At 43.9% G+C, this 22,894-nt stretch overlaps 1 protein-coding gene across 31 annotated transcripts in view; it reads left to right on the forward strand.

Moving 5' to 3' along the window:
- Window positions 1–22,894, forward strand: part of LOC125884463 (receptor-type tyrosine-protein phosphatase delta-like) — a 427,644-nt gene that overhangs the window by 303,061 nt on the left and 101,689 nt on the right. For all 31 annotated transcript variants that reach the window (XM_049569458.1, XM_049569467.1, XM_049569463.1 and 28 more), the window contains one exon: window positions 17,166–17,351. In XM_049569458.1, coding sequence (XP_049425415.1) covers window positions 17,249–17,351 — 103 coding nt within the window. In that variant the 5' untranslated portion in view covers window positions 17,166–17,248. The remainder of the gene's footprint in view (window positions 1–17,165; window positions 17,352–22,894) is intronic.

Consider the following 22,894-nt stretch of genomic DNA (forward strand, 5'->3'; position numbering starts at 1 on the left):
GCAGGGCTGGTGAAGTTCGGTTAGGAATTTGGCTTCAGCAAGATGGGTGGATATGATTCATGTCAAAAGATGGTCCAGCAGTTGCTATGACTGTTGGGAGATGGTAAAAATCCCCATGATATAGTAGACCTTTTCATTCTAGAAGTGGACAATCACCTGAACTCCATGCACAGGATTATTTTAGTTTAAAGGAGCAGTGTATAAGATTTTGTGGCATCTAGCGGTGAAAACTGGAGATTGCAACCAGCTGAAACTTCTCCTGTGAGCCAAGCATGAACTCCCGGTTAGGATTCCTGATGAGGTTTCTACCAGGCGTCAATTATCTGCAGGGGTCTTTTTCTCTCCATAGTAAACAGGCTGGGTAATTTAATCCGGTAAAAACACTAAATAAAGAATTTCACATTAAAAATCTGTTTTTCCAATGCTGCCTACTCATCTTGGAGGGGCTGCTAACTACAGTGGCTGAACACAAGAACGTGGCCCTATCTAGAGCCAGTGTTTGGTTTGTCCATTTTGGGCTACTGTAGAAACATGGTGGTACACCATGGCAAACTCAGTGGACAAGTACCCGCTCCCTATGTAGATATAAATTGCTCATTATAAGGTAACAAAAACCTGACTATTCTTATTTTCAGGTGATAATTCACTCAGGAAAACATACTTATTGTGTTATATTTCATATCTGCTAAATCTCCCCATGAAGCCTACACAATGGACCTTGAAATATATAATTTTTAAAAACGAAGGTAAATCTGGAGCATCAGCACTCAGAAAAGACATTTTCACCCCACATTCATGTCGTGTTTAATAAACATGGAACCAATATGGACTTCATTACTAAGTGCTCAAGACCAACGTAGCTCAGTGGCCCCAGACAAGTAATTAGAGTTCACACTGAGACCTGACTCTAAAATATAGTCATTATCCCAGCAAAAAATACAACCTTTCCAGGTCACATCACTTTGTTTGCAGCAGTAAAACAAGTTTATTTCTGCATTGAGCCACCATTATAGTAGCCCCAATCCACTTGCCAGCATTTTATGGAGCACAGAGTGATTGGGGGCGACTGAGAGATTCAATAAAAAAGTGGTAACACAATTGGCTCAACACAAGGTAACCGCACGAGAGTGACAATTTTTGTGTGGAATTTGTGCTCGATTATAGTATCATTTTATATACCAGTGTATGCCGTGCGTGTGCACAATAGTTTTCATCACCCTAATTTAACAAGCGCCTCCTGAGTGAAGCCCCAAACGAGGGCACCAAATTCTTTACAGCCCCCTTAAGAGCTAATCAGCCATCTTGCAATGAAACACTAGAGTTTATATTGGGCCTCCTTACACAATAGTCCCTGTGTACGCTTGTTGTTGAGCTCAAAGGTCTTGGCAAGGATGAAGCTCATCCTGTTGCTGTCTTGGTGATTACACAATGTAGACAGGAGGAGGGGGAAAAAAGGCCAGAATCTGAAAGGACAAAAATTAGGTCCAAAGTATTTTTGGTGACTGCGGGCTGGACTGTGGACAGAAGTTTCTCACAACAATGAGAAAATGTCCCTCGAAAAAATTGCCCTTGGAATGTGAGATCAGCCGTGAATTTTCAATCAACTCCACTTTCCTCTTGCTAGACTTCTGAATCAGCAAAACATCTTGTAAATATGATGTCTAACCACTTCTCAGGGACGCAGTTTGCAGTGCTCCATTGGATTGCATCTGTTTTCTGTTGAAAATGTATGATGAGGACAAACATTCTTGTCCATGCCAGTGTTAGTTAAGCTTAAATTAAACTGTTGTAATGTTGAGTGGTTTTGTTTTGGGTTTGACTGCTTTCCCATAATGTTGGTGCACTGATAATTACATAATGAATCTAGTCAACGACAGGTCTTCTAAGTTTCTCATAATGGAGATTTACAGAACGTGCAACAGATTTTTCCATATATCAGCGTCTGAGCAGATGTTACTATAGGTGATAAAAAAGATATAATGCTACTTAAGCATTTGGTGACTCAATAATGACTCATACTGAGCGTTAAACATTTTTAGTCGTCTTTTTGGACCAAACCCAATGAAGTGCTTTCCCTTGTTTTTCCCAAGAGGCACCACTTGAATGAGGATACGTGGGAGGATCCTGCTCAAACTGACTTTCAGCATGAGACACAGGCTGCACTTTCAAAGACTATACACTTCATCAAACACACCAGTGAAGGGGAAGGGGAGGATGACCCCACTCACATATACACAACACTAGTGGCACCATTGCCAATTTATCACACGTAATTTCCTCAGCTTTTGACCTTTGACCCCATCCCTAGGGCTGTGATTGTATTAAGGGCAACGTGCCACCGTCTGAACTGTCTGTCTGAAGCCTCCCCTGAGGGACACGGCGATGTTTGCAGGAGAAATATGCTGCTTAAGCCACTGATGGTGAATCCACCCTTGTGCCCAGCATGTGTTTCTGTCTCTGTGTGTACGTCTATCATTGTCTCCACAGCCCTCTAGTGTTTTATGCATGCTGCTCATTAGCCAGACAATGGCCACTTACGATGAAATGCCGCTCAGGGCAATATGTCAGCAAACCCTTGGGATGAAAGAAGGGGGGGGGGCAGTAGAAAGCTGTGTGCTTGGAAAGAAAGAGGAGTCTGGAGCAAAAGGAAAGAGAGGTGAATGTGAGAAGAATGACAGGGAGAGTCTATGGACCGCTTAAGAACAAAAGAGAATGTGTGCAACAAATGGGGAGGGGTTTTACGCGTTTTTCATGATAATCCCCGAATAAAGAATCAGCAAGACCTCAATTCAACCCAGCAGCGTGCCTTCCCGAACAGTGACATTACAAGTGAGCCCAATGAGTCAGACTGCCCTGACCTCTTGTGCTTGCGAGACCTAGAACAAGCCGCTGCTCCATGCATGCACCAGCCGCACCGCTGCAGCCCTGACTGAGGCACTAGCTCCATCCAGTGTATGCTGGCTCCCCTCCCCTTACATCACCGCGTCTGGAGGCGGAAGGTGGGGAGGGGTACAAGATTAATGATGGTGCTAACCGCGTATTTATCATCCGGCTGGAGAGTAATGCGACACCTTTCTAATCTGAATATATTTCATTGGGCTGTTATGGCACTCAGCCCTGGGCCCCATGTATGTGTGAGTGCGTGTGTGTGCCTGCACTTGTGTGCGACGCTGGAAGTGTATTTGAATGTTAATCATATCTGCATAAGTTTGTGCGCGGGAATACGTGTGCTTGTAAAGGCATGTGAGTACTGCGATACCAACCGGCCGCCATAAACGCTCACGCTATCTACCCTGGCAAAACGGCCCTGTGGTAATTAGATAAAGATGAAGTTCCTCTTTCCAGCACGTTGGGGCCACGCTCCCCAAGATCCCCTCTTCTGATTCCCAGCTGCCTTATCAGGTGAACACCCTTTCTTCCATCCTCCTCTCCAGCTCTCCCTCTCATTCTCCTGCTATTCCTTTTTGGCACTCAGCAGAAATCAAGATGGATGTCTCCTCAACTGAGATGGGGAGATAGGGGAATGCGCAAGGCCAAGATGGGACCTGATAGGGCCCACATTGGGCTGCCGCCCGTTAGATTGGCTCCACTGTCACCACTGCTGCCAGAACTGTGGAGGAACTTTGGAGTAAAAACTACCTGGTTGAGAGGATTATTCTGCCGTGGGTGTTTTCAGACAGGGAGCAGATGGTTGGTCCACACTTGGGCATGGAAAGACCACACACAAATGTGACATTATGCAATAATTTGGCTTTCTTACGTTATGTCATATTTACTGTTACCCTATCATCCATGAATATGGTAGAGTCTCAATAGAGGGCAGCAGCTGAGAGTGTGAAATCTGTTCTGCATATATTTTCTAAATCTATTCTGGTGTTTGGTCCTACATATGGGGTCAAAACGTGGTCATGCATTTGAACCAAGACAGAATAAACATAAGATATAGAACTGGTCATGGGGAAAAATGGATTTGCAAAATCCAGTGGCAACATAGAACATTTGAACAAACACTGGCCTCATCAATAATTAAATGTCTAAGCCCATAGCTAATTACAGTCATTCACAAGGTACAGCCTCAGCCTTAAGACAGTCTTTGTACTCACAGGCATCTCAATCTCAGGCATTCACAGTATCGAGCATACAGGCTTACATTCTAGTCAACAATCAGCGGTGACAAGGCTGTCGAAATTTTATGCTGGAAGGGAGTGCACACATGGGCACGCTTTCTCACACAAAGAGGTTTTCTCTCGGAGATTATGTGTCTTGCTTTCTTGTGTACCCTTTGCCAATCTGCCATTTATGCAAGTGAATGTATTTCAGACTGCAAAGCTTATTGCGCGCTTCATTGTTCAAGTTCATTGTGAGGCAACAAAGGGAGTGAGGGAGTTAGACGATGATTTTTCAAGTGAGATTTGGATAAGGCATCCTACCCAATAACTTACCTACCCAGCAACCCATGCTTACATTAAAGCCATCACAACAGCAGCAGCCCCTCGCACACCTGAGTCTACCTCAACAAGATTATTAGAAGCCATGGCTCATGTCCCAGATATGTTGACAGAAGCTTGTGTTGTTGTATTTGTTCTAGTATCTTAATTTATTGGGATTACACGGTTAGTACGCCTGTCACTCTCTGTGCCTATGTCTTCAAGTCAGGTACATCGAAGGGTGCCAATGTTAAAAAGTCAACACATTCTGATACAAAAGTTCGTATGATATCCTACAAAAATGCACACACAGTTCTTGTGACATTCTCTGAATTGGCGCCCCACAGACGAGGTTACTTCCTTGATGTAAATTAACGTAATTAACATAAAGTGACAGAGGTTAGGTTGAGGCAAATAAAGTTACTGTGGTATGGTTAACGAAAAGAAACATGGTGGGGATGGAAGTCCTGTATTCTCTAACCTTCCTCCTTACTGGTCCGCTCGGGACTGCTTTCCTCTTTATTGGTCACATGATGGCAGCCTTCCAAACATGTGGGTTATGCATGAATTACTGTCTCATTGTCATGTGGGACATGCACAAATTTTGGTGCATTACGCTTTGTTGAAAATATATCAATAGTGCATGAGGACAGCCTGAAAACGTTGCTTGGATTCATCTTTGCTTGAGATACATAAGGTGACTAGATACTCACACTGACAATGTGATAAAGAAATATTGTATAATTTCCTGATGCCTTTGCCGCAGTCTGACAATGAATGAACATTGAAACAGTCACTTTTGAGTTGTTATCATTGGTGGCTCACGGACAGATTTCTCACCTGTCATGTATGAGATCCAAGTTCATTTCCTCACTAACGCAGGAACCTTTTCAACCTCCATCATGTCAAAGAAGAGTAATTGGTCTGGTGCTAGAACAGCACTGACTGACTCATGATGTTTCAGTGTCATTACAGCCCTGAGCATCTTTGGCCAGACTTCAGCACCATTTCCCACCATAGTGCTCATATGAATCCCCAGAGGGAGGGACAGTTTATCTGTAGCAGTTAGCAGCTGGTGTCTGCCCCAAAGACTCCAGTAGCCCCCAGCTAGCGTTGCCACTTCAGATGCTAGTCATTTAGCAAACAAGTCAATCATGCGCGAGCCAACTGCCAGTGACTTGCCGACGTCCCCTGTGATCCCAGATATAGAGACGAGGGGGCAAAGAAGAGTCACAGCTTGCTGGGTCATGGAAATCAGGTCACATTGGTCATCAGAAAACTATCTGGGTCTGGCATTCTGCTCTAATAATTGTCGCTGTTGAAACTGTTTGTTATGACAAAACATCAGGGGCCTCTGGTGTCGTCCAGAGTCCACCTCTGTTCATTGACTTTAGCCCATCACAGGACTGTGGATTTAAAAACTAAGTTTAGAATTATGATCTGAACTTAAAAACCTTCCCAAAAAAATCACCACTGAAATATGTAGAGTCAATGAGCCAGTTAGACAGTCATGTTGTGGAATTGCAAAGGAATCTGTGGCCACCCAAAAATGTAAAATGTTGGGGTAGGAAACTGAATAGCATTCTCCCTGCACTGAACTGTTTTTTTTGTCACAAAAGCTTTGAGGATCTTAAAGACTGCACAAATAAGAGCTCCTTTTGAAGTAAATGTAACGTTTTTTTTTTCCTTTCACCACATCAGAAATTCAATTTCAGTGGTAAACATCACAATGAATAATTGTATTATCCGAGCTTCTGTAAGGCAGATAAAAAGATACACATCCCTCTTGTATCTCATCTCTTGTCTGACAAAACTGCTTTAGATGTGGCACTGGAGACCTAGGGGCTGACACTCCGTGGCATCAATGAAAGCATGAGTTTGACGGCCGACAACGTCAGCGGCATTAACTCACTTGCCGTCTTTTGTTGTTGGGCTAGAGGAAACTTAACAGTAATGTGTGCACACAAATTTCCCTTTTATTGGATTCAATTAGCTTCACGGAGATGGGAAATGTTTTAACTTTGTAGTGTTTTCCTTTCATCATGTGCAGCAGAGCCGGGTACTCTCAAATGTTCTCCTTGAGTTTGTACCTTTATTTGTCTGGCAATGACAATGTTGCCCAAAAATAGCAGTTGGAACAACTGGAGCAGAATTTGCATCACATTAACACAAAGATTGTACATATCTCCCCAACAAGTTTTCTTTGGCGAAAGCAAGGGATGAATGCTGTAATCTTTCACCTGTAACAACACTTTTTATCAAGTAAATAAAGCAGGATGATAAAAGCCTGCATTGAAATATGAAATATCAGCACTACGGAGTGAGAAACTCATTAATTTTGCATTTGCTTACCATTGGAGAGTAGAGAAATGTCCACTCAGCCAACTCATAGCGTAGATAGAGTAACTTATTAATCAGTACATTACAGAATACGAATAAGACAAGAACTGTTTTGTTTTGATCCAATAGCAAAAATGTCATCAGAATCTGAACTAACAAAAATCTCAGAAAACACCACCTTCATGCAAAGATGTAACTTGATTTGTATGATCAAAGGTTAAACGTGAAATAACACAGCACTCCTCTGCGGAAAGGGCTATGTTTACTCATGACTGCCAATCAGTTTATAAAGGTGAATTCATATTGGATTTACTTGAACAATCATGTACCAAACAGTCTAAGTGCAATGTAAACAGAAAGGCATCCAAGCTAACAAGGTAACCCTTGAATTCAAGGTTACAGTCTGCTGCAGCTCCAAAATGCACACACAGGCATATGCAAACCCACATTCTCATATCATCACCCCCCCCCCCAACGCACACACCGACGCACACTCAAACACATGCATACACGCATGCATGCACAGGCAAATACGTCTCTATCCCTGTAGTGCCCTCCTTGGCAAAATCTCAGTGCCAGTCTCTTAATGAAATGCTCAATTAGGGTCTTTAAATAGGTAATTATGCAGTGCCTAATCCCTTAGCTCCTGGGCCCTATCTCATTTAGATGACACTTGGGCAGGCGAAATGGGAGGGGCAGGCACCGGGGCCTTAGTTTCTGTCATCAAAGCCCCTCCGTGGTGGCACAGGCGGCCCTGTTAATGATAAGGCACATCCAGGCAGTCAGTCAACAGCGACTCCCAGTGAGGGCCACTGACAGCATGGGAGATGGCAATGTCAGGCTTGACAGTGTCTTAATCATGTTTGTGAGTGTTCGGGGGTGGATTGTATTGGGTTGGGGGAGCTTGTATAAAGGTTTCTAAGAGGATGTTAGATGTAGAGCGAGAGCAGCAAAGACTATTCGTGTGATGTGGGCTTATGTGCATTTTTTGCAATGATTTCCAAGTTAATTTTGCAAGAAACAAGGACAGAGGGAGAGAAAATCACTTCCAAATGTCAAACTGTGTATTTTGCTTGATGCCAGGCGTTGACAGAACGGTTTTGATTTCCTGTACTGACATTTGTTTGAAGGTGGCATTTGATTTGAATTTCAATCTCCAAACTGGGGCTGGAGAAAAGGACCTATTCATTCGTTTTCAGCAGCATAATAAAATGTCTTGTTCGAGTGCTACAATATACCATCACTGACGGGGGGACCGCTCTTGTTTGGTTGCTAACGTAGCAATGGCAAGCATTTGTCTTCGTGAAACGACAAAGGGGGAATTGTTGCTCTTGCCTTGGGGTGAACCATTGCTTTCCCTCGACCGAGCTGCACAAGCAGCCTGCTCTGCCTTTCGTGAGAACAATAGCTTAGCTTGGCTAAAACACCTTTCAAGGGTGTCCAAGAACTAAAAAAAGTTCAGCTTTTCAAACCTATTAATCAGCAGCGGCCACATCAAAGAGCTCAGTAAACTTTAGTAAGGATACTTGAACCACTGAAATATTGAAACAGCTTTCTAAAATGCTGTTCATCCCCACCCTGCATGTCCTTTGACAGTCTTATCAGGATATAGATGGAAAAGCAGAAACAACACAATTTCACCTCTATCTGTGTATTCAGCAAAAACATCTCATATCTGTGATAATATTTTTTTGTCCCGTTGCCCTCCCTGTTGGCGCTGATGTATTTTCATGCAAAAAGCTTTTGATAAGCTGCGGGTTCTAATGCCGCCTGTCTGTTCTCTCAGTTGTTGACTCAGGCTTTCTTATCAAGTCTGAGTCATGGCAAAAACACCAGTGTCCATAATACACTGAAAAACAAGAATCCCTGTCAGTGTCCTCATGAGCACCAGTTTGACCAGCGCTGCAGACACTCAGACAACAGTGAGACAGGATGACATTTATGCAACATTTGAAGCCTGTTGATAAAACTGACATAGCAACACAAATCATTCCTAAACAAAGCAACATTTTCACTCTTTAATTTAGCTTAGATTAGATATCTAAAGATCAGCTGCCCATGAGAAATCCACATGGCCTGTTGCTAAGGCCACATCATGAGTGCAGTTATTGAAACATCCGACGCATCACCTTAGGCAACAGATAGCATACAGTATGCTAGGCTAATTGAAGGGAAGTTCACCCGCCATTGCCTTAGCGCAGTACAGCAAACCATAATGTGGCGTTACATTTTAGCTCAGGGTATATCAAGGCAAATTAGCATTTAGATAATGGGAGACACTTGGCATTTTAATTATTTTGCTGCCCTATGAGTGTAGCGTGTATGCCCCAAGCGCCTCCTTACATCCTTCATGTACGCCTAAGTAGTGCATTTACATACCAAACGGCTTGGCTTGTGTACAAAAGCCACTAAAATGTCACCGCTGCACAATGTACCTTGGTGTTCAATTGTTTCGAAAAGATAAGGAGGCATATTGTCGTTGACTTATGCCATATGTATTAGGGGGCAACACAATTCCCAGTGCTGTATTATTCAGTTATTTTCAATAGAAGTCTGTTGTGATGCTTTCTGCCATGTCGGCGAGTGGCAGTGGAATGCTGTTTTGTCTGTTTGAGGGCTCTGTACTTTCCATAAAACGACATGAGCTCAGGCTGGGAACAACCTCCCTCTCACCCTCCTTCCTCTCTCTCATTTTCTCTGCCTCACGGAAGTGAGATTATTCATCCTCCCACAGACCGTTGCTGTGTTGGGGGTAGATGTCAAAGTGCCAGGAGCATGTGGTGCAAAGGGTATGCGTGCCTGTTCTCTGCTTGTATGTGTCTATTTGTGCACATGAATTCCTGAGTTTACATTTGTGAGCATGTATGTGTAGGAGTTTTGTGTTTTAGGCTGCATCTATACAATTAGATACGGACCTGAGCTTTGTGCGTTTGAGAGTGAGGAGAGTTTGCATGTTTCTTATTCTCTCATTTCTTCACCTGCTGTCCCCTCTCTAGTTCCCTCCCTTCAGGAAACAATACCTTTAGACTGTCAGAATGGCCTCGCCACTATCATCTGCTCTTCAGCAGCGCCTGCTTTTTCTCTCTCGATCTGTCTTTCCTCTCTTCCATCTCTCTCGCGCTGCCTCTGTTAGGCGTACAAGCACAGACGGAGCGTGAGAAAAGCTGGCAGTGAGGCACATTCCCTTGCTTCCCTCCCTCTGCCTCTCTACCCTACAGCGAGCTCTCCTCTCCCTCCCTACATCCTCGCCTCCTTCCTTCCTCTCCCCTCCACATTCCCCTTTCTCTCACCACCTCTCTCCCTCTCTGCCTCGTTGCTCCCCTTATCCATTATATTTCCACCCCTCTGCTCCACCCTCCCCTCACTCCCCCTTTTCTTTCTGGTTCATAATATGTAACATGATTTAGCCCTCCCCTGTTCATGCGGCATAAATTTAATCCCAGCCATTCCAGGTTGGCTGCTGCTGCTGCTGCTGCTGCGTCTACCATTTTTTTCCTCATTTCCCCCCCATCCTGCCACACACTCTGCTCCTGAAACAATAGACTCCCCAAGATTCAGCCTGTTTGTATGATAACAAGTTTTTTCCCTTGTACTAAATGCTGATGCGCAAGGTCAAGCACGACCCAAGTGGCACATGCTTGTACTATAGTAGCCACCCACACTGTGACAAGCAAACATAGCACGAGAGAAGGCCGCTCAACAAGCAGGCAATCATTTGAATAGTTTACACAGCTCACACGCTCACCCAAAGGCTGATTGTGTTGGGTACTGGTTTTATCTGCCACCCATTGAAAAGACATTAGTGGCGCCCATTAGAGTTCAACAGGTAATATGTTTACCTGTGTCATCAAGGTCAAAGGACGTGATCCCAACATGCAGACAAAGATGAAATATGTTGTGTTTTCTCCCTCTCTAAACTCCTCAGTGTCCTCAAAGCTTCCCCAATAGCTATGTAACCTTGTGTGTGTGTGTGTTTTTGTTTGTGTCTGCCTGTGTGTGCACTGTGTTGGTATGCTTTCAGGGAGCAGCACAACAGGGCACTGGGATAATCAGTCACTAGACTGCAGGTCAGGGTCTTGCACTGTGGGGACCATCCATCTGAACCCAACAGCTGCTGGGGAACGTAGCGAGAGGAATGGGACGAGAGAGAAAGATGGGTGAAGAGAGAGAAACAGAGAGGGAGAGAGGGAGAGAGAGAACAAGTGGTGAGGTAGACCAGGTAGAGAGAAAAGTCAAGGAGAGGCTGTTGAAAACAAAAAGAGCACACACAGAATGAGTGGGAGAAGGAGGAGGAGGAGGAGTGTTTGCGAGCTGATGCTACGTGGCGATTTTAGTCACTAAAGTGTGTGCTCAAGGTCAGTTTGGGTGGGCTGAATTCTCATGAGGACACAACCTTGCTCTTTGCACCCAAACAAGGTAATAGTTTTCAAATTGCAACATCCTCTCCTTGACCCGTGTTTTCTGGCACAAACTTGTTTTTACAGCAGTGTGCGCTCTATGACAATGTGTAACGTCTATATACGGCGGCAAGCATTTTGCATGAAATTGGAGACACATAAAAGACTCGACGATATTATTTGATTAATAACAGTGTTCGCGAGCGAGGTGAATAAATGCTATTTTACTCTATTTGTGGTGTGACATTTCAAAATCCAGATCGTTTTGCCAACAAAAAAAAGGGAGGAATGGCTTTGAAATTTCCTGCCGCTAATTTGCAACGGACACACATCTGAGATGGGATTGTGATAGCTTCCTTGTCCTACAGCCGCAGCAGGTGCTTTTAAACCAATTATTAGACAGACAAATGTCATCAGATGCAATTAGCTTCCCGCTGTGCGTTTCATGTTGGGTGATCATTCATAAGAAAACAAGATATAAGCAGAGACATCAGTTACAGCATTGGCAGCATTTGCCTGTCAGAAATTAGTCAGGCTCGCAGGCGGAACCGTAAAACCCTGACTTTTCCTCGCACAGAAAGTCAGGCGGTACCACCCGAAGGATAGTTTATGACCGTGGGAGGCTTGTTTGAGGGAGGTCAGGGGAGGCGAGGAGGGAGGGGTGATGGTGGTGGTGGTGGTGGTGGGTGGGGGGGAGTAAATAAATAAGTAAAGCAAATAAACTCCTCTGATGTGTGGTTGTCAGGGTCTTTCATGTGGAGGCTGCACTTGAGGGCATAGCTTAGCTTAGCTTGAGGGATGTTATTACACATGCCGGCTGATCGGGAGCGATGTGTGAGAAACGGCCTTGTCACTCGGTCTTAAATCACACCATCGCGGGCAGAAGAAAGTAGCGGTGGATGAAAAAAAAAAAAAGAGTAAAAAACACACAGAAGAGAAAAACAAAAGGGGAGAGCGGTTAGGAAAAGAAAAGAACTACACATAAGGAAGCTCAGGAAACTTAATGCAGTGAGGAGAGTGACAGACTTTACACTGTGGCATTAAAGAAAGAACTACAGTAAAAAAAAAAAAGATAAAAGAAATGGCTGCAGTGACCATGTAAAACACATTGTGACTTAACCTGAATTTAACCCCTCTTGATGAGGAAGTGGGGCTTGGAAAAGGAAGTGGGTGGGCGTTGATGTATGAGGTCGGGGAGCTGCCTTTGATGATCTTATTTAATAAATCTGGTCATATGATGTTTAAAAAAAAAAAAAAAAAAAAGCTAGGGGCACCGTGAGTTGGTGCCTGTCACAGGCAGCAATGTTTCACTGTTACTAAATCTGTTGAATGAGGGTAAGTGCTAGTGCACAGCAACCTGTGCCCTTTTATATGCCCTTTGACCTTAAGGCCTTAATTTAAGGAAAAGTGACTCCTTAAGTATCCCTGTCCCTGCTCATTCCCTGAGCCATCACAGAACAACATATTAATCTCAGGGCAAGGGCTCAAAGAGAGAGCAAAGAAAAAGGCAAGTGCAGGTCACTGACACCCATTACACAGATGGAGAAAGAGACGTGTGTGTCGCTAAATTATTTCACATATTTTCATATTTAATTAATTCTAAATCTAGCTATAATTTTCACAATTTCATTAATAATCTAAAGTAAAATATTTGTGAACATCAGGCAGCCATATTGTAACCAAATATGCTTAATAATACAATGACATATGATGTATCCTTGTTGGTATTCTGTAAATAGTGTGTGTGATGACACATTGAAGGCTGGTAGGTGCTCATTTATTTTCCTGGTAGCTTTCAAATAACTATAATATTCTTAAAATGCTGTTTTTAATGCAGGTTTTGGCATAAAATATCAAATAAATAAGATACAGTGAAGAAGCAGAGACTGAATAAAACAAGAAAAACAACAATAAAATACGATTAAAATGACATCTCAGTTGGCAATAATGTCTCAATTATGATTTAGTGCTATAATGAAGAGTCGTTAAATGGCTCTGGTGCAATACTGTTAAAGCATATTGGCAATGATGTACTATGTTTTTTCAAGTTAATCAAAAGTAAATACGCAACTCTTTAAAAATACTATGCCAGATTCCCTAAACATCAGCCACTGTGCCTTAATCAGAGTTAAAATAGTGTAATTACACATCATGTCAACAGCAAAAGGAAGGTGGTGGAATCTGTGCCCACTGCAGCCCTGACTCTTCTGCTTAACTTCACAGGAAGAGTGTCAGTACTCTCCAGAAGCTCTTTGTGAAGCGGAGTCTGTCTCTCTCAGCATCACTGCAAAGTGACAAAGAGATGCCACAGAGATCTTCGCAGTACCAACACAGTAGCCTACCCCGTGTGCTCACTGCCACAGCCCTGCATATCACTGTAGTCTGAAAGTGTGCGTGTGTGGGGGGGTAATTACTGCATTCTTTAACTCTGCTGGTCCGGAGGGAAATAGAAAAGTCCTGCCTCATAAAACGAAACAAATTCTTATTTGCTGTGCCTGGCTGGGCATGATACTGGGCCACTTTTTATAACCCAGTGCAGTATGGATCACATCCTCTGTAGTTCTGCTCTGCTTTGTCCTTGCATGTGTTGAGCTAATTACAGAGGAATTGGCCTTAATAGATTTGGTGGCATTTTTGCGGCTGCTTTGGTCTGTTAGGATAACATACTGTGAATCCGCTATTTCCTTTAAGTTCAATTCAGTTTGTGCATGAGCCTGAAATTAAAAACACCCCGTTTAAAAAGCCCCTGGAGCCGGCCAAAGTGAAATTAGTCAACTTGCACGAGAGATGGGCATAATGTGGTGCAACTGCTCCACTCAAGCCCATGTTGGATCTGTTAAAAACGGCACCATCGATAGCATTCTCGTGTCAGCACTTGTTCCCCACTGCTTTGTACTCGGTTTGCCAAAATATTACAGTATGTGCGAGAACATGGAAAGACAAAATTGCCGTGAAGCTGATGTTGTGAACCTGCTACTTTGGGGAGCTCATAACTATTCCGCCTGCATTCTTTCCCATAACAAGTTTATTGCAGTATGGCTGGAATATAAGATAAATATGACTGATTCCTTTGTTTTTTTCCTTCTCAATAATATTGCTATTCTAAATAGACCAGAATACCAAACACACACGCTTAAATGAGAATAGAGACCAGCCATTATGGAGAGTATAAACATCCCACCCTCCTTCTCTTTCACATTTCTGATAAGGATCATGGAGAAGGAGAGAGAGTAGACAGCTCAACAGCCCCTTTCTTTTTCTTGCCACACACTCCCCCCTTTTCTAATTAACATTGTGCATGTTGTCAGGCTTTGTTTAATAATGCATGATTGCTATCAGCAGCAAAATCCTTTGAATGAAGCACCACTGAATGGGAACACAATAATACCACCAGGGGCTCAGGAAGAAAGACAAGATTGTTTTTTCTGTCTATTGTAATAAATGTTCAATGGAAAGCATCAATGCCACCAAATGTATGAAAGTGAAGGTGCAGAGCGCAACACAAAACGGCCATGTTGGGGATAAAATGGGCAAAGGTGGCGCCGCCTTTGAGGGAGTCTTTTATACGGATAAATGGCGAGGATCGTTTTTACTCATGTGTGTGTTCATACGTGTAATTACGCGTGCATAAAAACAAGCTTTCATACAAAAAAAGCTGCAGTATTTGGGATAAAATCCATTGTCAGATAACAATGCAGTTGGGTTGCTGCTTCTCTGCCAGGTCTGGCAGGTGGCTTGTCTCCCCATAGCACGTTAGGAATCTGCAGTGCAATTTCCTGTAAAAATTAACACCACAAATCAACGCTAAATATAATTGCTTTCATTTTTGGTATAAACCGAGGTTTTCGGGAGCGGGGGGTGCTTTAGCCGTGCTTACATTAGCTTCTCCTTGTATTTACTCACATGGCACGGCCTCTTGGTTGTCTCACTGGTGGTTACACAACATACAGATGGTTTTGTTTGCCTCTATCAGCGTGTGTGTTTGACTGTGTGTGCGCGTGTGTGGAAATGGGTGTGTGTGCAGGCCGGCCGTGAATAGAGAGAGGGAGGGCTGCTGAGTGCTGTTTCTTGCGCGCAGCCTAATGTCATGTCATTATGGAAATTCACACATTAATTAACTCAAAGGCTATCACTTAGATTTGGAGGGGCAGATGCATGAAACAATAACCGGAGGAGACAGACAGCTGTACCTGCGCTACATACGATCACACTGCAGCTTTATCCCCTCACGCCTGTTTCTGTTTTTTTTTTTTTTCAGTTCAGTTGATTCTAATCAAATTCAGAGTTGCTACAAACACTACTCATGTGAAAATTCTGTCTAGTGTGCTCAAATGTATGTATATGTATACGCATTTGTGTTTGAAAGCATGTGTGTGTGTGTCGGTGGTGGTGTGAGCGGGGGATGAGATTGCCTCAAATTGATTCCCTTCGCCACACGTCCCCCGCTCTTGCGCTTGCTGCTAGCCCTGCAGCGCTTGGAGACAGGTAGTCGTGTCTATCTCCCCCCAACACAAATCGAGTGTGACAGGTGCGCTATCTTCCCGTCTTTTCTGCCATTTACAGCCCACAGAAATGAAAGAGGGAGAGCTAGGGGCAAGAAAGAGGATGATTGGTAACAGGGAAATGAGGTACTTTGTCATCATCGGGCCTGCTGATTGGGCTTAGGGGGGCTTGTTTTTCTTTTTTCCCTTTTTTTTTCTCTCTTTTAGTGGGTGGTGGTCAAATCTGCAGATAAACAGCCCAATAAAATATTATTTCTAGCAACAGCATTTATATGCACAGTTGCTGCCTCGAGAACAGACAGCTACTGAAACTGCAGATTCCAAAACTTCAAGAGATCTGACATGTCGTGTGTTTGATCTCATGCTACATAAAGTGTCAGAAATGTCACGGTACGCAGACCATGCACTGGTCGGCCTTCAACCGGTCGCCGCAGCTGAAACAACAGCATCCTGCAGGACAATGCGGGCAGACTAGCCGGCATGCTAACCAGCAGTACAGTGTGTCATCAAAGCTCACACACTTGGATTAGCTGGGAGCTGTGTTACGAGCCGAAGACTACCGCAGAGCATCCATCACTAAGGATCAAGCTCTGACTTAAGCAAATGGATGACAAGGGATAGAGCCGGTCTGCGGCTAATACTAGCTCACTGTATCACATTGATTTTCACAGCCAATGTAGTGGCCCTTCGATAAAGGGCTGAAACATGAATGGCAACACTTGGCCACTCTGTCTTATAGATTTCATTTGTTGTTTGAGCTGCGCTGGAAAAAGAGTGTGTGCTAAAGCTAAGCTGCTCCATCACTTTGTATCAGCACTTAGAGCTATTAAAGCATCTATTATGGATTACGTGTGGTGTGAGGGGCATAAATATGAGTTGGTTTATTGAATGCGTCTATCATGATGTAACTGAAAGACAGCATTTATTTCTTGTATTGTCTTTTAAGAAAGTCTCTCAGTGCTTGAATTTACTTTAACTCCTGACTGAAGAGCTATGAAATTGCTTTCAGCATTTATGAATATTTCCTGTACTTCCCCACATGCAACAGAGGCGCTTTTTATGTGAAACAGATATCAACACTGATCTTAGGCGGACTTAAAATGTACTCTTATTATACAGCGCGTTTAATTGGTGCTCGCGACCAAAGCTGTGAAGACAAAATCTTATTAGTCCACCCTTTCATCTGTGTGGTTTTCTTCCTCTCTCTCTTGCACTCTCTATCGCTCTCCCTCTCATGCACACGTGCACACGCATTGTGTGAAGTGACTATTCCATTTAGAGAACTGTCAGAACATACCCTGTGAGCACATCAGCCTCTTCCTATCCTCTGTCAGCTCCAGCCGAGGCTGTGTGGGGGTATGTCAGAAATGTGCAGGGATAGATAAAACCCGTGGAGCCAAACAGCTTTGTTTCATTCAGTCCCTCTCTCTCTTTTTCTCTCCATTTTTCCCTCCCTCCCTCTCCCTCTTCCTCTCCCCATCCCTCCTTGCCTTGCATAGGCTGTGAATACCCTGCATCTGAGAAATCAGACCAGACTGACTCACAGGGCTCTGTGAGCCAGCGCCACCGAGGCTGCCAAAGCATGCTGGTGCCAAGCTGTCCCACCATGCACAGAGCCAGACCCACGCTGCTGCTGCCGCTGCTGCTTGTCCTGGGTCTGTTCCTCCACCTCGCCGACGCTCAAAGTAAGTGGACCATTGGCTTTCACGTGGGCCTCAAGTGTTGTGTCCTGCTGGGTTGGGGGTGGGGTGGCAAGGGTGGGATTGCTTTTGTTTTTTCCCCTCACTGAACATCATCAGACACATCAATACTTGATGTAACACACATGCAACCGAAACACTTTATGAAATGCAGAAATCTTCATCAAACACACTTGCTGGTATTCATTAAGATGAGACTGCTGATACACTGGGGTGATATCACTACTACAGATATAAGAGAGTCTCTTTATTTAAATCTCAAAATCCAAATGTAAAATTCATTTCAGTTACATTTTAATAAATTAAGGCCACTCTGTGAATAATGAAAATAGTGGGAGAAATACAGAATCTCTATCATTCATCGTATAAAAAATATCAAAGTCCCTCTTCACTCAAAAATGACCTTCGCTGCGCAGAATAATGTATGTGCAGAGTCTGACACTAGAAGACTGCTGAAGGGGGAACATTTTGTCCGTGCTCACCTTAAATCTGAGTTCAAATGTTCACGTACGCACAAGATAGTTCTGTGACATCTCAACTAGGGATGCACCGATTTATTGGCCAGACATCATGGCCTTGTTGACTGCCACGGGCCTATCAGCAAATAAGATGACATCCACTGATGGCAGTGGCCGCTGTTTTCCTGTTGTGTCACATCAGTTTTGAGCAGGCTCAAAACCATGGCCTGGCTCGAATGGTGTCATGTTTTCACAGCGACAATAGAAAAGATGTTTGGGATGAACAGAGAGATTCCCCAGGACGCCTTTGGGACAATAGGATGCAGTAAACTCACTTTTGACATTTTATGAATGAAATGAGGTAATGGGGGGTGGGACCATGTGATACACAAAATATTATTCCAAGCAAAGTATTTTTATATATCTTGAAACAAGTTTGGAGGAATCCTGTGTCAATGAAACTCTGCTTCTCCATCTCTAATGTTCATCTCACCAAACTATCAAAATGTGTTCAAGTCCCTATTTCCCAACGACTTTTTTTTTTCTGCTGCAAAAACTGCCATGTGAACCAGAAACGCTCAGACCTCAGCCAAGAATCTCATCATGAGAAGTCATTGGAATTGAGTTACTTGACATCAGACACCTGCCCATTGATGTGTGACAACAGTTTTCAAACCTCATTGAGCTCTGGTCCTGCACCACAGCACCCCCCACCCCCACCCCCTCCTGCCCTCTCTCTTTTTTTTTTACACTAAGATCCATGAATCATTAGCTTCTGGAGTCACAGAGGGATGAATAAAAGTTTTATTGCTCCCTTTGCACCATCTGAAATCCCCTCAGTTCAGCTGAATATCTCTGACTGAAGGGATCATTCACCCAAGGTCATATACAACGGAGCCACGCAAAGTGAAATTGATGGGAGAGATTCACAACTTTGTGCTTGAGAAATGTTCCCTGCAATCTGTTCAAATGTGTTTTATTTTTCTTCTCTGCCTCCCGCCACATATGTCTCACAGCGGGGAAGAGGCAAGCGGAGAAATGTATTCTCCGTTTATCCCCCGTTTTATGTGCAGCTCCAGGATTTATTGACACAATTTAATTACGGGACCTTCCCAAAACGGCATTAACAGTCGATAAACGTTACCACTGAGGGGGCTCTTTAGTAGTTATCTTTTCAGAAACTCCCATCTTCCACAGTCTAGTGTGAATTTACATAACAGCATTTGATGAGAACCCCCCCCCCACACTATTGCCAAAACCTTGCCTCAGACAACTGTCATGACAAAACTTCCACTCTCGCGTGTCCAGACATTCCACAGACACATTTGAGCACAAATGTAACAGAGCCCTGCACAAGTGCAGTCAACGGGCCCCAAATCTTGACGCCTCTGTGCTCACCATCCCCCCAGAACCCCCCATTAATTTCCTTCCTTTAGCCGTCTGGCTGTGAGCAGCTGCTGCTACCTCATACCCTACTTAAACAGCTGTGCTGGGTCATCATTTCAAAGCCAAAACAAACTTATCATGAGGTAGCCACAGTGGCTGTCTGTTAATGACTGAGGGGGTGTGTGGGAGTTAGGGAGGTCACAGGGATGAGGTGCGTGTCCTGTCTGCAACCGAGGTAAGAGAGCAAGTGTGTGCTCACAGCCAGAACCACTCCAAGCAGTGCATATTAGCCCAGGGATTTATATTTGCACCATTCTGTTCCTGCGCTGCCTGATCTCCCACATGCACGTGTTAGTTCCTCCCCTTCCTAACTCCTTTCTATTGTTTTTCTTCCTAATCGCTCTCTTGCCAATTTTCTCCTCATTTCTTATTTGGGCTTTTTCTTTCTAATGTGTTTCCGCCTGCGTCTTTGTCTTCTCCCCACCTTGTCCCCTTGCTGTTTGGAAGCAGTGCAATAGCCCCTTCCAGCGACTGAGCGGCTCCTTAATTTCCTCCACTGTGCTACTGCATGCCCAGCCCAGACACTCTGGGGCTTTCTCCCCATCTGTGGTGTGTGCTGAGGACCAAAAAGACCTCCACTCTGCTCCAGACTAAACCCCAGCACCAAAACTCGGGTTGCATTTCCAAAGGGAAAGCTGCCCTCTGTTGGTGCTCTGGTTCCATTTGGGCGTGAGCTAGCCTCCGGCTGCGGACATGGTGGAGGATATGAGACACGTGAGAGCAAGAAAATGGCTGAGTCGGCCTGCTCAACAGATGGCACGATCCTCGGAGCCAGTCCTACTCGCCACCCCACACAGTGGACACTGCAGCCCCCTCTCAAGAAAAATGCCAATCAGGCCCCCGAACAAACACACATAGCTGTTAATGTGTTAATGGGAGTGCTACCAAATTTGTTCTTTCTGCGAGTGTTTCCAAGTGAGACCTGAGTGTAGCTGGGAAGAACATGATAGAATCAAAAATGATCTTAGAGGGTTGTGTAGCTATGTTTCACTGTTTGGTCTGTTGGTTTGTTTTCACTCCGTCATTGTTTTGTCTTTGGCCATCTCTCTCTGTTGCTCTCCCTCTCGTTTTCTCCTTCACCCTGTCCCCCTCGCTCTTCAAATGCGGACCAATTAATTTGTGTGGCAAATTGGGCTTGGCAATAGCTTGAAAGAAGGGCATAATTGTCCCCGGTGAGCCAAGGGGACAGAGCGCGCGAGAGGAAGAGCAGGGAGGCAACAAACAATTCCTCTGTGTCGTTTTGCTCAACAGTAATGCAAAAAGGGAAGCGTCGGAGAATGAGAGGAGAGCTGGAGGCATTTAGCATGTCCACCTGGGCTGGGATGAATCAGGCTGAAACTTTGGTGTGGGCATCGGCACTAAATAACTTGGCGGTTCATTAACTCGATAGATTGTTTCATGAGTCGGACACTAAAATGAGGAAAGGAAAAAACTGGTGTTAGAAGTTAGTGTGTGTTTCAATTCAATGCGTGGAAGTAGAAAGTTTCCCCCAGGCATCGTTTTGTGATTGGACTACAGTATGCAACACATTGACCTATACTAATTGAGCTACATTAGCTGAACTGTAAAAGTCAAAACTGCTGACTGTTTATTTTTCTCTCTCTCAATGAGCAAATTCACATCAAATATACAGCTTCATAAATATGCTTATTGAAATATGCCAAGATACATCGGCAGGGAAAACACCCACCGGTTTCTACCCCATGCTGCGTCAGACCATGTCAAACCCTGGGCCCTAATAGTGCTTTAATTGATTCCTCTCCACGCTGGTGGATGGCATGGTGAGTCCCAGCGAGCCAGCATGCTTCTCTTTAACACGTCAAATGAGTATCGACAGGCCCCTCCAGCCTCTCTAAACATTAAGATGTTAACACCCAAACCTCATCTCTCTCTCACTATTTACAGCCAGCCATGTATTCAGAAGCATGCAAATGCCTCGCGCCTCAAATGTATGTGCAAATCCTTTTGAGCCAGCAATCAAAGGTGAACCACATGGGATGAAAAACAGCAAATTGTCTATTGACACTGCACTTCTTTTGAGCCACTGCAGTGTGGGAAACGCAAGATAGGGGTAGGATGGGGGCAGAGTTAGTCACATTTTAATGCAACAACATGAAGATAGTGACATTTAAAGGGGAACAGCAGCTGAAATTAAAAATTCCAATATATTATTTCCATGGCTAAGGAAAGTTCATTCAATATTTGTGAACATGAGCTGCTCTCTCTGAAGCCAGAAACCAGAGAAGTCTCAAACTTGTGATGTCACAGAGCTTTTTTAAACCTACCTAAATGAGCTTATTCTATGACATCACTTATTTTATTTTAGCGCTGCAGTTGAGAGAGTTGTTTATGTTTACTGATATTTTTGGACAGTCTTAGACCGTAGGAATAACATGTATGAAATTTTAAAATGGCTGTAGTTCCCCTTTATAATCAGTATAGAAGTTTTTCTCTCCTTCTCCACCGACTTAAAATTGGACTCAGGCGTGTTCTCCTTTTTGTGAAAGAAACCCGTTCCCCATATGTTCTCTAAAGAGATATCTAGGCACAAGCTACACATTTATGATCCAGAAGCATCCATTGCTCTGTGAGGAGTAATTTGTTTTGTAGTTCTGCAGTAACAATCCAACAGCATCTGCCTGTGTTAAAGTCACTTGTAGTGTTTTGTGGATGGAATGCAGATGATCATTACTTTGATTTGTAGTGGTGTTTTGTATATCTGTTAGAACATATAAAAAAAAATCAGGGAGATGCATGTTGGGATGGACAAGTATACCTAAGTATGCACACACACGAAGAGTCTCAGATGAATAGAGTGGTCCTAATTACATGCACGTGCACCCCCCTAAACAGAATCACCTTGTAGCAAGTCCGAAAGCTAATGATACGCAATTCCCCAGATGACATCAGGCTGTAATATGTGTGCTTTATGCATGCCTGGCCTAATATGAATTATTGTAAAATAGTGTTGTATTTGCATATGAGCTTCCGGGCTGTACTGAAATTAGCATTTTTACAACAGCTCAAATTAAATCCCTCTGCTTAATTTGCCTGCATGCTAATTTGATTTAAATTGAGTCTATTCCATTCCCTTTTACACTCATACCCACACAGACAGCACTAACATACAAACCACGCACACACTCTAATTCAAGCACACACACATATGAACGCACAGTATGTACTCTTAAGAGCTGCAGCCTACATTCACCCCACACACACACACACACACACACAGCCTGGAACACATTGAATTAGACACACAAGTAAACACACACAGCTTACATGTTCGTGTGTCCGCATTAAATGACATTAAAGCGGGAGGAGAAGTGAACTTGTAACGGTTTTGATCCAACTTTAAATCACTGCAATTCCCCGAGTCTACCGCCTCGTTCATCATTCTGCCGGACACTGCTCAAGTGGAAATCTCATTGTTGGCTCCACTCGTTCATTTCAAAACGCGTCTTAGCACAGTACATCTTTAAAAACAGCATCAACATCACATCACGTTCACACTTCAAATAAAAAGTGGTGAAAACACCTTCGCTGAGAGTGCCAGCACTTAATTACCATCTAGTTGTTTGGATGAAGACCTTGTGACGAGACTGGGAATCTGAGATAAAA

This window comes from Epinephelus fuscoguttatus, linkage group LG23, assembly GCF_011397635.1.
Source record: "Epinephelus fuscoguttatus linkage group LG23, E.fuscoguttatus.final_Chr_v1".
Classification (NCBI taxonomy): Eukaryota; Metazoa; Chordata; class Actinopteri; order Perciformes; family Serranidae; genus Epinephelus; species Epinephelus fuscoguttatus.